The sequence below is a fragment of the Nicotiana tomentosiformis genome, chromosome 1, assembly GCF_000390325.3.
Source record: "Nicotiana tomentosiformis chromosome 1, ASM39032v3, whole genome shotgun sequence".
Classification (NCBI taxonomy): domain Eukaryota; kingdom Viridiplantae; phylum Streptophyta; class Magnoliopsida; order Solanales; family Solanaceae; genus Nicotiana; species Nicotiana tomentosiformis.
Window position 1 is genome coordinate 19,353,667 of NC_090812.1, and position 13,069 is coordinate 19,366,735.

Below are 13,069 nucleotides of genomic sequence, written 5' to 3' on the forward strand. Positions count from 1 at the left end.
ACCAGATTTTTCAAAGTCCAAAACATCCCGTAACCTATCTGAAACTCACCCGAGCCCTCGGGGCTCCAAACCAAACATGCACACAAATCTAAAAATATCATACGGACTTGCTCGCACAATCAAATCGCCAAAATAACTCCTGGAACTACAAATTTAGCACCAAATCAAATGAAATTCTCAAGAACACTTTAAAACTTCTAATTTCTCAACTGGACGTCCGAATCACGTCAAATCAACTCCATTTCTCACCAAATTTTAAAGACATTTCTTAAATATTATAATGAACTTGTACCGGGCTCCGAAACCAAAATACGAACCCGATATTAACAATGCCAAATATCAATCAATTCTTAAAAATAAATAATTTCCAAACTTTTAATTTTTATCAAAAATTCATAACTCAAGCTAGGGACCTCCAAATTCGATTGGGCATACGCCCAGGTCCCATAATTCGATACGGACCTACCGGGACCGTCAAAGTATGGATCCGAACCCGTTTATCAAAAATGTTGACCGAAGTCAACTAAAATCAAATTTTAAGGCAAAAATTCTTATTTTCATTAGTTTTCAACATAAAAGCTTTCCGAAAACCTTTCCGGAGGGTAAAAATGAAATTTTAAGGCTTAAGAGCGCAGATTCGAGTTCTAAAATATAAGATGACCTTTTGGGTCATCACAGTTTGATTAGTGCCATGTTGGTGTAGATGAGTAGAAATATTATGTTAGTCCTTAAGAAATAGTTGGTTAAGAAGATAAAAGATAATAATTAGCATGTAAGTTTCTTTTATGAAAAATAATTTTAGTTTGGACATCAATGTAAGAAGCAATTTGGACTTAGAAGAATACTTGTTATTTTGTGTTGTCTTGGTCATCGAGGCTCTTAAGCAACATGGGCCAAATAAGCTAAAATCTGTAGGCCCAATGACAATAGAAAGTAAGATAGACATTTTCTTTAAAATCAATAAATTGTCTTTTGTTAAATAAAATAAGTGGCCCAATACTATGAAAGTTTAACATAAGTTTACCCGGGTTTAATCTTGCATTAGTTAGAAATTATTTTTAATAATAATATTTTTTTCTGGTCGAACAAGTAATAAATAAAAAAGCAGCACTTTTTTTAATTAATTTAGACGCTAAGCTATTAGGAGGCGTGCTTTAACTTCATGGAATCGCTTGCGTAACGTGATGTTTAACTTTCAATAATTTAATTCAATAATGTCATACCATACTCATTAGTTTTAGTTAATTTTTAATTTAATAAATCCATTACTAAACTCGCGGATTCGTTTGCGTAGCGCGATAGTTAACTTTTAATAAATTTCAAAATTATTTTCTTCGAATGTAGTAATTTTCTCCAAAAGTAATAACGTACTAATAATCCTCGTCATGACTGCAGATTCGCTTGCATAGCGCGGTTATGAAAAAATTAATAAAATTCATCTCGGTCACACATTCGTTTGCGTGGTGCGGTTAGGACAATTTTATTCAAATCTTTTCTTTAATAATTTTAATAATTAAAAGTGGATAGGTAAAACATAAAAATCCAATAAAACACAGTTTATCCAAAATTAATTCAAGCCAAGTTTAAGTCAATAAGGCGACCATGCTAGAACCACAGTATTCGGGGAATGCCTTACACCTTCTCTCCGGTCAACAGAATTCCTTAATCGAACTTTGTTTTCGCATACCAATTAATAGTATAGTCAAACCTTCCTTTGATTAGGGATTCAAATAAAAGGTGATTTGGAACACCGAAAAATTAATTCCAAGTAGGGACTCTGTAAATAAAATAATCCCTATTCAAATTTGTCACTTCAATTGGAAAAACTCTTTAACCCACTATCCATAAAATAACATAATACATTATCTTTTTGGGGTAGAAAAGGGATGTGACACTAAGGGTACGTCAAGAAATGAATAATTAATTTCCTTATTTTTCCACAGTACTGTAAAACCTGTCCTAGGATTAGGGCTGGCAAGTGGGCCGGTCCCGGGCCTAAACGGGCCAAGTGAGCCGGTCCAAACTGTCCCGGGCCGGTCCCAAATTAAACGGGCCCGGGCCTAAATGGGCTTTTTGTAGGGGCCGGCCCGGGACCGGGATCGTTTGGTCCCGGACTAAACGGTCCCGGCCCGCGGGCTAAACGGGCTAAGTGGGTAAAAAATATTTTTTAAAAAATAAAATAAAATAGATATTAGAGAGAAAAGGATGTTAAAAAAAATATCTAAGACAATGCTTTATAAATTTTATTATAGAAGTAATAAGCTATATTCGATAAACTATATATACATCTTATATACTATATACAAGATGTATATATAGTATAGTATAGTATAGTATATATATTAAATGTATAATATATATATATATATATATATATATATATATATATATATATATATATATATATATATCTTATATATATCGATATAAGATGTATATATTCAAATTGGGTTGAAAAATAAAAGTTACATAATACATACTAATTTTTGTTCATACAAGTTACATGGTATCTCTTACAAACTTCATAAATCTATCAAGGTCCGGAGAAATTTCCGTTGGTGGTGGCGGAAAAGTAGCTTGGTCATCGCCACTTCCGGGCGAAGCAACATCCTCCGCAAGTTCAGCTAGCATTTCTTCGTAAGCTTCGTCTTCATTTGGTTGTGATTCAGCAAGTCCAAAATTTCTTCTTTCCGACCGGATCCAATCTCTGAAAAGTACTGATTTTTCCAAACTCTCCCTCATAGATGCTCTATAATCCCCGAGTTGAAGTCTTGCTTGAGTGAAAGCGCTCTCTGATGTCACTGTTGAAGCTTGAATAGTTAAAATGTCTCGGGCCATCCTTGAAAGAATCGGAAAGTATTTTTCTTTGTCCTTCCACCATTCCAAGAGATTAAAGGAACCGTCGGGATTCACTTCCTCAATTCCCTGCGACAAATAAACTTCAAGCTCATTTAGTTGTGAAAAATCACTACTACTAGAACCTTGAGAACCCCTAAACCCCGCCCAAGCACTAAGTGCTCTTACTCTCGCAGTTCTTTTAGATGATTGAGAATGAGAAGAAGAATGAGTTGGAACATTTGGTCTAGCATGATTTAATGCAACTTGATAAGTATTAAAAATAGTTTGAGCATTTATTCTAATTGAGGCTATTATTTCCGGAAGTTGAGACAATTCCTCATCTTTAAGTGCTAAACCATTATAAACAGTTTCATACCAAAAATGAGGACCTCCTAATTTCATACAAGGATTTAACAAAGCAGAAACACCATAAATAAGGGGAATAGGGAAAAATATTTTTAAAACTTTTTTCTCATAGAATCAATAGCAAGTTTATAAATTTTCCCACCCTCTGAAAAATGAGCAAACAAATTTGCAAGTTCTGCAATATAAACTAAACAGTTAGAAATAGTAGGATAATATTACCCAGAAAATTCATTTGTAGCAATATGAAATTTTTCTAAAAAATCTACAAGTATTTTAACATTAGCCCAATCCCCATTTGTAAGGAGCTCATCATCATCACTTACATGTGCATTAAATGTTGAGTTTATGGGGTTTCTATATTCATATGCAACAACCAAACTTTCATACATGTAATTCCATCTAATTGGACAAGGTTTAAGAACCTTTCTTTCTCTTAGGCCAAATTCATCGCATCTTTTAAAATATTCTCTAAGTCTACTTCTACGGTTTGAATAAAAAAGCCAGTTAAGAGCCATTTTAACCTTTTCAATTTCAATATTTAAAATTCTCATACCATCACCCACAATTAAATGGTAAATATGACAAATATATCTAACATGAAAAAAATCACTAAATGTAGGATTTAGCGTAGTGGTAAGCAAGGCTATAGAATTTGTGTTACTAGTAGCATTATCCATTGAAATTGACATTATTTTATCACTAATGCAAAAATATCTACAAATATCTGTAACTGTGCTAGCAATAAACTGCCCTGTGTGACGTGAATTAATTATTCTATAAGAAATAATGCGCTTTTGCATTATCCAATCCTCATCAATCTAATGACTGGTAACAGTAAGGTAATCACAGTCGTTACCACTTCTACCAATATCAGTTGTAATAGAAACACGACAATTTATATAAGTAAATAAATAGCACAAATATTGTTCATATTCATGTTTATATTTATAAATATCTCTCTTTATGGTTGTGCGAGGAAAACCTTTATAAGTAGGATTAAAAAACTTTCTAATATAATGCACAAAGTTAGGGTCAGAAGGAAAACTATAGGGTAAACACATAACAGTTGCCATTTTTGCCAATTCTTCCCGATCTTTTTTTGGATCATAATATAAAATACCACCGGTAACAGTGTTAATTCCCGGTTGAAATTGATTTGAACTGGTACTAGGTTCAACCTAACTAGGAGTAGGTAGACTTTTCCCCTCGGCCAAAGCTTTTAGACGAAGATATCTCACTCTATCTTGAGAGTGTTTCATTATGTGTCTAGCCAAAGTTCCCATCACTAATGCAAAAATATCTACAAATATCTGTAACTGTGCTAGCAATAAACTGCCCCTGTGTGACGTGAATTAATTATTCTATAAGAAATAATGCGCTTTTGCATTATCCAATCCTCATCAATCTAATGACTGGTAACAGTAAGGTAATCACAGTCGTTACCACTTCTACCAATATCAGTTGTAATAGAAACACGACAATTTATATAAGTAAATAAATAGCACAAATATTGTTCATATTCATGTTTATATTTATAAATATCTCTCTTTATGGTTGTGCGAGGAAAACCTTTATAAGTAGGATTAAAAAACTTTCTAATATAATGCACAAAGTTAGGGTCAGAAGGAAAACTATAGGGTAAACACATAACAGTTGCCATTTTTGCCAATTCTTCCCGATCTTTTTTTGGATCATAATATAAAATACCACCGGTAACAGTGTTAATTCCCGGTTGAAATTGATTTGAACCGGTACTAGGTTCAACCTAACTAGGAGTAGGTAGACTTTTCCCCTCGGCCAAAGCTTTCAGACGAAGATATCTCACTCTATCTTGAGAGTGTTTCATTATGTGTCTAGCCAAAGTTCCCATCCCCCCCTCCCCCCCCCCGCGATCCAAAATATTTAAAAACTAACTCCGTGCCACAAGTTTTACACTTAGAATTATTTTCTGGAATTAGTTGAGTAAAAAATGGCCAAACGGGAGATATTTTCGTCCGTTTGCTAGGTTGTCTATAAAAAGTAGGGGTAGCAACAGGAGTATCAAATGGGGAATCATTTGGGTTAGCAGGGTTATCACTAGCTGGGTTAACATCAGGAGCAGGACTAGTTGGTGTATCATCATCCGGTTGAGTTTCATCAAAATCTATTTCCTCGTCATCATTTTCATCAATAGTTGGATTAGAATAAAGAGCATTCATTAATTCACGGTCTAATTGTCCACCAGCTCTAATATTATGGCAAAATTGACTTTCAGTAAATTGTAATAAACTATTATAGCTATCAAGAATAGCAGGTGTAGGACGTATATGGAGTTTGGTTCGGGGAGCCCGGGGCAGTGGAGGAGGAACAGATTGAGCACTAGATTCGTCAATCTTGGATTTTCCCTTATTTTTACCAAACAGTTTTTTTAAGGAAGCCATCTTAATTAATAAAGTAATAGAAAATAAATCAAACAAACAAAATTATAATATTAAAATTTAAGAGTTGGAACGAGTTTACCGAATTGACGAACAACTTGTTGAAAATTGATTATCGTTGAAGACTTCAATTCACCAACTTCACAATTGTTCCACAAATTGTAACAATAAAGTAAGCAATAATAGCAATTATAGAAGAAAATTAGAGAGAGATTATGATAGATTGATGATTTTGTAAGAAAAAAATGAAAGAATGATGGGGTATTTATAGTTGAAAATAGGGAAAAAGTGTAATTATAAAAAGTTTGGGATTAAAACAAAGTTGGAGGGTTAAATGGCTATTTTATAAATAGCCAACGGTTATTTTTGATAGCCCATTATTTTTTTAAAAATAGCTGTTGGGACCGTTTGGCCCGCTAAGGGACCGGGCCGGTCCCGGACCGGTCCCGGGCCCTGGCGGGGCCAAATCATAGGACCGGCCTACAAGACCGGCCCAGGCCCACTAAAATCGGGCCAAACGGTCCTGGCCCATTTAGTCCGTTTGGCCCGCGGTCCCGGACTTGGACCGGCCCACTTGCCACCCTTACCTAGGATACAGAATGTTCTTTTGTTTGCTACTAAAATTTTAGCCGCCATTTATTTCACACGAAAAAAACATTCAAAAGCATAATGTTTCCTACCTGTAATGGTTTTGTTTGTAGATACTCGGTAAGGTTTAGGGAAAATTGGCTGATGAACTAATTAATACCTCTCATGAACGGTCCAACCAAATAATTTATTCCAACGATCATTGTCTCTACAGGATAAATGATGAAGGAGAATATATATATATACGCGTCGCCTTCCTGAAGTTCCTTAGAAGGAAAAGCAACTGATGTCAGTGCGGTTGTTGTCCGCCAACTGAGGTCCCCTCCGTTAGCTAGACTAGAATGTCAGTGTCGTACGGAAAAATCAATGTCGTGAGCAATTGAGCAACGTAAATGAGCAATTGATGATGAAAGCTGATGATTGTATTGATGATGATGAAAGCTATTACAAAATGCTATGCGGTGTCGGAGGGGAGGGAGAGAGAGACACCAGTACAGAGAAATGATTGCTTGCTTGAATGTTTGAATACTTTGGTCCCCCTTAATAATGCTTTAAAAAAAAAAATCAAAGTTACATGAGTTGATCTATGAAAGCTATAGAAGCACACTGAAAATGAATGAAGTAAAACTACTCTATAATTACAATGAAAAGGACTTAGTCTTCTACAAGGTAGAAGCAAATCCGATGGCAGCAACTTTGTCTTGAGCATCAAGGTCTGCGCGCGTATTGTTATCGGCGCGCGCGGCACTATTTGGATCTGCCTGCAGCTGGGCGCTGTTGGCAACATGATGGTTTGTGCGTGCGGCACTGTTGGCATTCGCCAGCCGCTGGGCGCTAGCATTGATTATCGGCAGGGCGACAGAGGCGCATACGCGCTTGGCACTTGGCGTTGCCGAGACCACGGGACCGACCGTGGCGATAGGCGTTGGGAGGCTTGCCAGGACGCCACGGGGCACGTCCAAGGAGTCATGGGTCGATGATGGAAAGCAACCCATGACATTCTCCCCCCTATATATATATATATATATATATATATATATATATATATATATATATAAAGGAATCAACTCCAATCATTCTCAATTCCCGCTATTTGGCACTTTGTTTTAAAATGGAATACCCGTTTCTCAACAGTAGGAGAAAGCTATGCGACAAGAATTTTGATTTAAGTTCAATCTCTTTGAAAAAACACTTTAGCTGAGTGGCTGACATTTTCTACGCGGTTCCCACCAATTCTGTTTATCTCAAACCTAACAATCTTGATCAAGCCCTTGAAAGTTGATTATTAGGGTTATAACTTAATTAGAATTCACATTATAAGGATAATTTGGCCACCATGCTATATTGTTACTGTTGAAGGATTATGTAAGATATGACCTAAATTTGTCCATAGCAAACTGGAGCCAAAGTATTCAAACTTGGAGCCAAAGAATTCTAGCTTGGAGCCAAAGAATAAAAGTATTTTCTTTTATTCCTTTTTCTTTACTTGGGGACCAAGAACTTTTCCGTATAAATATAGAATTATCTTACTTCATTTGAATTATCCCATATTTTGATTAGAAACTCATTTGAGTATTCTTGTAATAGAGAGTTTTATTATATTTCATAGAGTTAGTGTTGGGAAACACTTTGAGTGAACCTCTTCTTTGTGAGTGATAGTAGCGAGGTTATTCTCTTGGGATATATTTTGGGATAATTAGAGTTTCATCTCTAATTTTGTACTCTCTTTTGTGTGCCGGTTATTATAGTGAAATTGCTCCTCTCCGCTTGTGGACGTAGGTCACCTTGACGGAATCACGTTTAGTTTTGTGCCTCTTTTATATGTTTTAATTATCGTTATTATCAACCTGCATTGTCTTTGTTATTGTCATTATAACTTTGTTTGACTAAATTTCGCATTACCCGGATTTTCGATCCTAATAAATTGATATCAGATCCGGATCTAACCAGGTTAGTTTAAGTAGCCAATATGACTCTAACAAAGACTTTGTAACGACCCGGCTGGTCGTTTTGAGTATTACAGCCTTGTTTTCCCATTTACTGCTTATTATGTGTTCAAGTATAATTATGAGACTTATCAGGGAGGTTTTAGAATGAATTATAATACTTAGTTCCAAAATTTAAAACTTAAGTTGAAAAAGGTTGATCGGATGTTGACTTATGTGTAAACGACCCCGGAATAGAATTTTGATGATTCCTTTAGCTCTATATGGTGATTTTGGATTTAAGAGCGTGTTCGAAAAATTATTTGGAAGTCAGTAGTTAAATTAGGCTTGAAATGGTTAAAACAGAAATTTAAGTTAGAAGTTTGATCGGGGAGTTGACTTTTTGATATCGTAATCGAAATCCGATTTTAAAAAAATTAAAATAGCTCTGTTGTGTCATTTATAACTTGTGTGCAAAACTTGAGATCAATCGGACTTGATTTGATAGGTTCCGGCATCGATCGTAGAAGTTAGAATTTTCTTAGTTTTAATAGGCTTAAATTAGAGTGTGATTCATGTTTTTGATATGATTTGAGGGTCCGACTAAGTTCGTATCGTGTTTTAGGACTTGTTAGTACATTCGGACGGAGTTCCGAGTGGCTCGGGTGTGTTTCAGGGTGAGTTTTGAGCGAGTCTGGCATTTCAGCACTCTGATGTTTTTCTGGAGCTTTTGGAAGTGCGGGGGCACATTTTGGAGTGCTGAGACAAATCCTCATGTGCGAACCGCAGAGGAAAAGTGTGGACCGCAGAAGAAAAGTGCGGACCACAGAAATTTTCTCGCAGCCGCAGAAAAGGGATTCTGCAGGTTCGATGGTCTAACTTCGAAAGCTTATATTTTTAATCTATAAGGAATTTGGAGATGATTCAAAAACTAAAGTTGTAGCCCTTTGAATCTAGTTTATTGAAAGTTATAGTCAATTTATTGAAACCTAGTAGCGCAAAGGCTGCTGAAGTGCGGCCTCACAATTTGAATTGCGGCCGGAGAACCTGGAATGTGCGGACCGCACAAAACTTTTGCGGTCAACACAATGAGGGATCAGATTTTTGTACTTTATAAACAAGGGTTAGAGTATTATTTCATATTTGGACTTTGGGAGCTCGGTTTGTGGCGATTGTTTGTGGGATTTTCAAGAAATTCATTGAGGCAAGTGATTCTAACTCGGATTTGGTTAACATACATGAATGTATCATTATTTTCATCATTTAATCAATTTTTGGAGATGTAAATTTGGGAAAAATTGTAAAAATTTCATAAAATGAATCTTTGGGATTTGAATGTCGATTCAAAGCCGGATTTGAGTGAAACTAGTATGGTTAGACTCGTAATTGAATGGGTTATCAGATTTTGTGAGTTTCGTTGGATTTCAAGATGTGGTCCCCATAGGGCAATTTTTGAGTTAAATTTTGAATTTTGTTAGAAAATTAGTATTTTCATATGGAATTAATTCTTATAATTTGTATTTACTGAATCGAATTAATTGTGGCTAGATTTGAGGCGTTTGGAGACTGATTCGCGAGGCAAAAGCATATCAAAATAAAGAATTACGCGGTTTGAGGTAAGTAATAGTTCTAAATTTGGTCTTGAGTGTATGAAACCCCAGATTATGTGTTATATGATCGGTTTTGAGGTGACGCACATGCTAGGTGACGGGCGTGTGGGCGTGCACCGTAGGAATTGTAACTTGGTAAAATTTCATAGAACTGTGTAGTTGATCAAATCTGTTGTTATATGTACATTCTCCATGTAGTAGAGAAATTGAACCACAAATCATGTTTAGATTATGTGTTGGCATTGTAGGGACCCACATAGGCCGTTTACATGTTGAATTATCTGCTAAATTATAGTTTTATACTCAGTCACAGTTTACTTGTTTATTTTATCTCAATCTCTATTGTTCATTATTGATGCATCATATCATTGTTGTTTGGGCTGATTTTTATGATTATTGAGAGCTCGAGAGACTGGAGAGATTTATGACTAAGTGAGGCCAAGGGCCTGATTGTGAGATATTATACTATAGCACGTGAGTTATCCGTGCGGATCCGGATATTATATTATAGTACGTGAGTTGTCCGTACGAATCCAGATATTATACTATAGCATGTGAGTTGTCCGTGCGGATCCAGATATTGATACTATAGCACGTGAGTTGTCCATGCAAATTATAGCTCTTGGGCTGAAGGAGCCCCTTCGGAGTCTGTACATACCCCAGTGAGCGTGTATACCTACTGAGTGCGAGTGCTGAGCTAGTGGAAGGGCTGAGTGACTGTGGTCCTGAGAGGATGCATTTGATTTCATTATTGTTGCACTTCAACTGTTATATATCACTGTTTTGAAAAATCTCTGAGAGATATTATCTTATGTTTCAGTTGAACATGACATGAAATTACTGTTTTGGCCTTAAATATTGAACTTGAAAGCATGCCTACCTTGTTATGTTAGAAATTATTGTTATTGGACTCAGCTATGAAGCTCGTCATTACTTTCAGTTCTTTATTTAGTATTATTACTTGCTGAGTCGGTTATACTCATACTACACCCTGTACTTCGTGTGCATATCCAAGTGTTCCCGGACATAGTGGGTGTTGATTTTCTTCGCACAATTGATTATCCGGAGATTCCGAGGTAGCTGCCGGTGTTTCGCAGACCTTGTCTCTCTTTCCTTATCTTCTTAATTACTGTATTTGGTCTCAAACTATTATAAACTATGTTTTCCAAACTTGTGATGTATAGATGCTCGTGTACTCTGTGACACCCGATAGTTAGGAATTTCGCATTATGTTTTGGGGTTTTTTTATCCCGGTTATGATAACTTTTACTACTAAAACTACTTTAAATTCATTTTTTTATTAAAATTATTGGAAATATTTGTGAGAAATCGGCTTGCCTAATACCATGTTAGGCGCCATCACGACAAATTAGGATTTTGGGTCGTGACAGACTTATGTTGAGAAATTTGACCGAAGTGCAAACTTCGGGATGTGGCAATTAAAGATGGAAGCTATCCTAATTCAGGATGTCTTAAACTTAGTGTTGCAAAGAAAGGAGAAAAGGCCGGATAAAATGACGGACGATGAGTTTGCTATCATAGACAAAAAGGCAAAATCAGGTATCATCTTAAATCTCTCAAATGAGGTTTTACGTGAAGTTTCTGTAGAAACCACAGCCAAAAGGCATGTGAAAAAAATTAAAAACCTTGTATATGAAGAGAACTGTGAAAAATAGACTTTACCTGAAGCAGAAGCTTTATACAATTCGTATGGGTGAAGGTACCTCTATTCTCTCTCATCTTGACACCTTTGATTCCATTCTTATGGATTTGAGTAACATAGATGTTGAAATCAAAAATGAGGATCAAACTGTATTATTGCTTGTTTCCTTACTCAGTCGTTTAACCATATAAGAGATATTATGCTTTATGCAAAAGATAATATCTCGTATAAGTATATTAAATCTATCTTAAAATCAAAAGAACAGATAGATAGTGATATTACTGGGGAAACTAGTGAAACTCAAGCGGAAGTTGTGTTGTTTGTTAGAGGTAAATCCAACACAACATCCAGATACAATAATTTAGAATGTCGTTATTGTCATAAGAAAGGTCACATTATCTCTGAATGCTATAAGCTGAAGAATAAAGAAAAGCATAAGGAAAGGAAAACTGAGCACAAAGATGACACTGCCGAAGCTAGTGTAGCTAGTGATGAGATTGATGAGGGAACTATATTTTAGCTATTGAAACTAGTTTCAAATCTAACAATGAGTGAATTATAGATTCCGGTTGTTCGTATCATATGTGTCCCAACATGGACTTGTAGATTATGTTTTGTTCCAAAACTGATTGTGTTACTGCTAATGATAGAGTGTGTACTGATATTTGTAGGGAAGGAGATCACGGTTTGCATGATAATCACGTGGAATTAGAAAAGAAACAAGAAATAAAGAAAATAAATAAAAAGAAAAAACTAAAGAAGGAGTCAAATTTAAGTGTGAAATAAGTTATGGTAAAAATAACAATAATACGATTTGGGCAAAAATAAATAAATAAAAGAGAAAAATGAAAAAAAATAAGAAGAAAACGAGAAAAAAGAAAAGGAGAAAATAAAGAAAAAGGGAAAAAAAGAAAAAAAAAAAAGAAGCATTGAAATAAAAAGGAATTGCAGAAGAATTGGAGAAAAAAGAGAAAATTCCCCACAAAAATTATCATGGGTAGGAAATATAATTAGTTTGATGGGTAGAAAAACAAATGGGTAGATAAGGGTAAATAGTTTTATTTTTATAGGTAATTGTGTCATTTACCCTATTTTTTTATAATTCATTCTCACATATGAAGTAGCCCAAATACAACGCATGAAGTTCACCCCAAAACAAAGAGATCTCAACCCAACTTATATAGAAATTTACTTAGTTGTCAGATTATTAGTTTTTGTATCAAAGTTTAAAAATGAGAATCAAGATATTTAAGTTTTAGGGTGTATCTAATATGACGAAAATATTTTCCGAAAAATATTTTTCTATTTTTCACTGTTTGGTTGCACAAAATAGTTTCGAAATTTTTTTCTTCACTACCCACCCCTACCCCCTACCCCCCCCCCCCCACCGCATTTTTTTTTTACTTTTTTTTTTGTATTTTCAATTTTCTGTTTTCTGTTTTTTCGTTTTTCTTCACCACCCACTCAACCCCTCCCCCCGCAATTTTTTTCTTTTCTTTTTTTTGTATTTTTTCAATTTTCTGTTTTCTGATTTTTTATTTTTTTGCATCATCCACCCACTCCAACCCCCTACCCGCAAAATATTTTTCAACTTACACATTTTAAATACTAATTTGTTATTTAAGAAAATATATTTTGATTCTCAAAATATAATAGTATTTA

General features: G+C 35.2%; 1 protein-coding gene across 1 annotated transcript in view; it reads right to left on the reverse strand.

The window, feature by feature from the left end:
- Nucleotides 1-2,456: 2,456 nt before the first annotated feature.
- LOC138904135 (uncharacterized) overlaps nt 2,457-13,069 on the reverse strand; it is a 51,995-nt gene continuing 41,382 nt past the window's right edge. Inside the window, exon 9 of the mRNA XM_070192606.1 lies at nt 2,457-2,925. Coding sequence (XP_070048707.1) covers nt 2,500-2,925 — 426 coding nt within the window. The 3' untranslated portion in view covers nt 2,457-2,499. The remainder of the gene's footprint in view (nt 2,926-13,069) is intronic.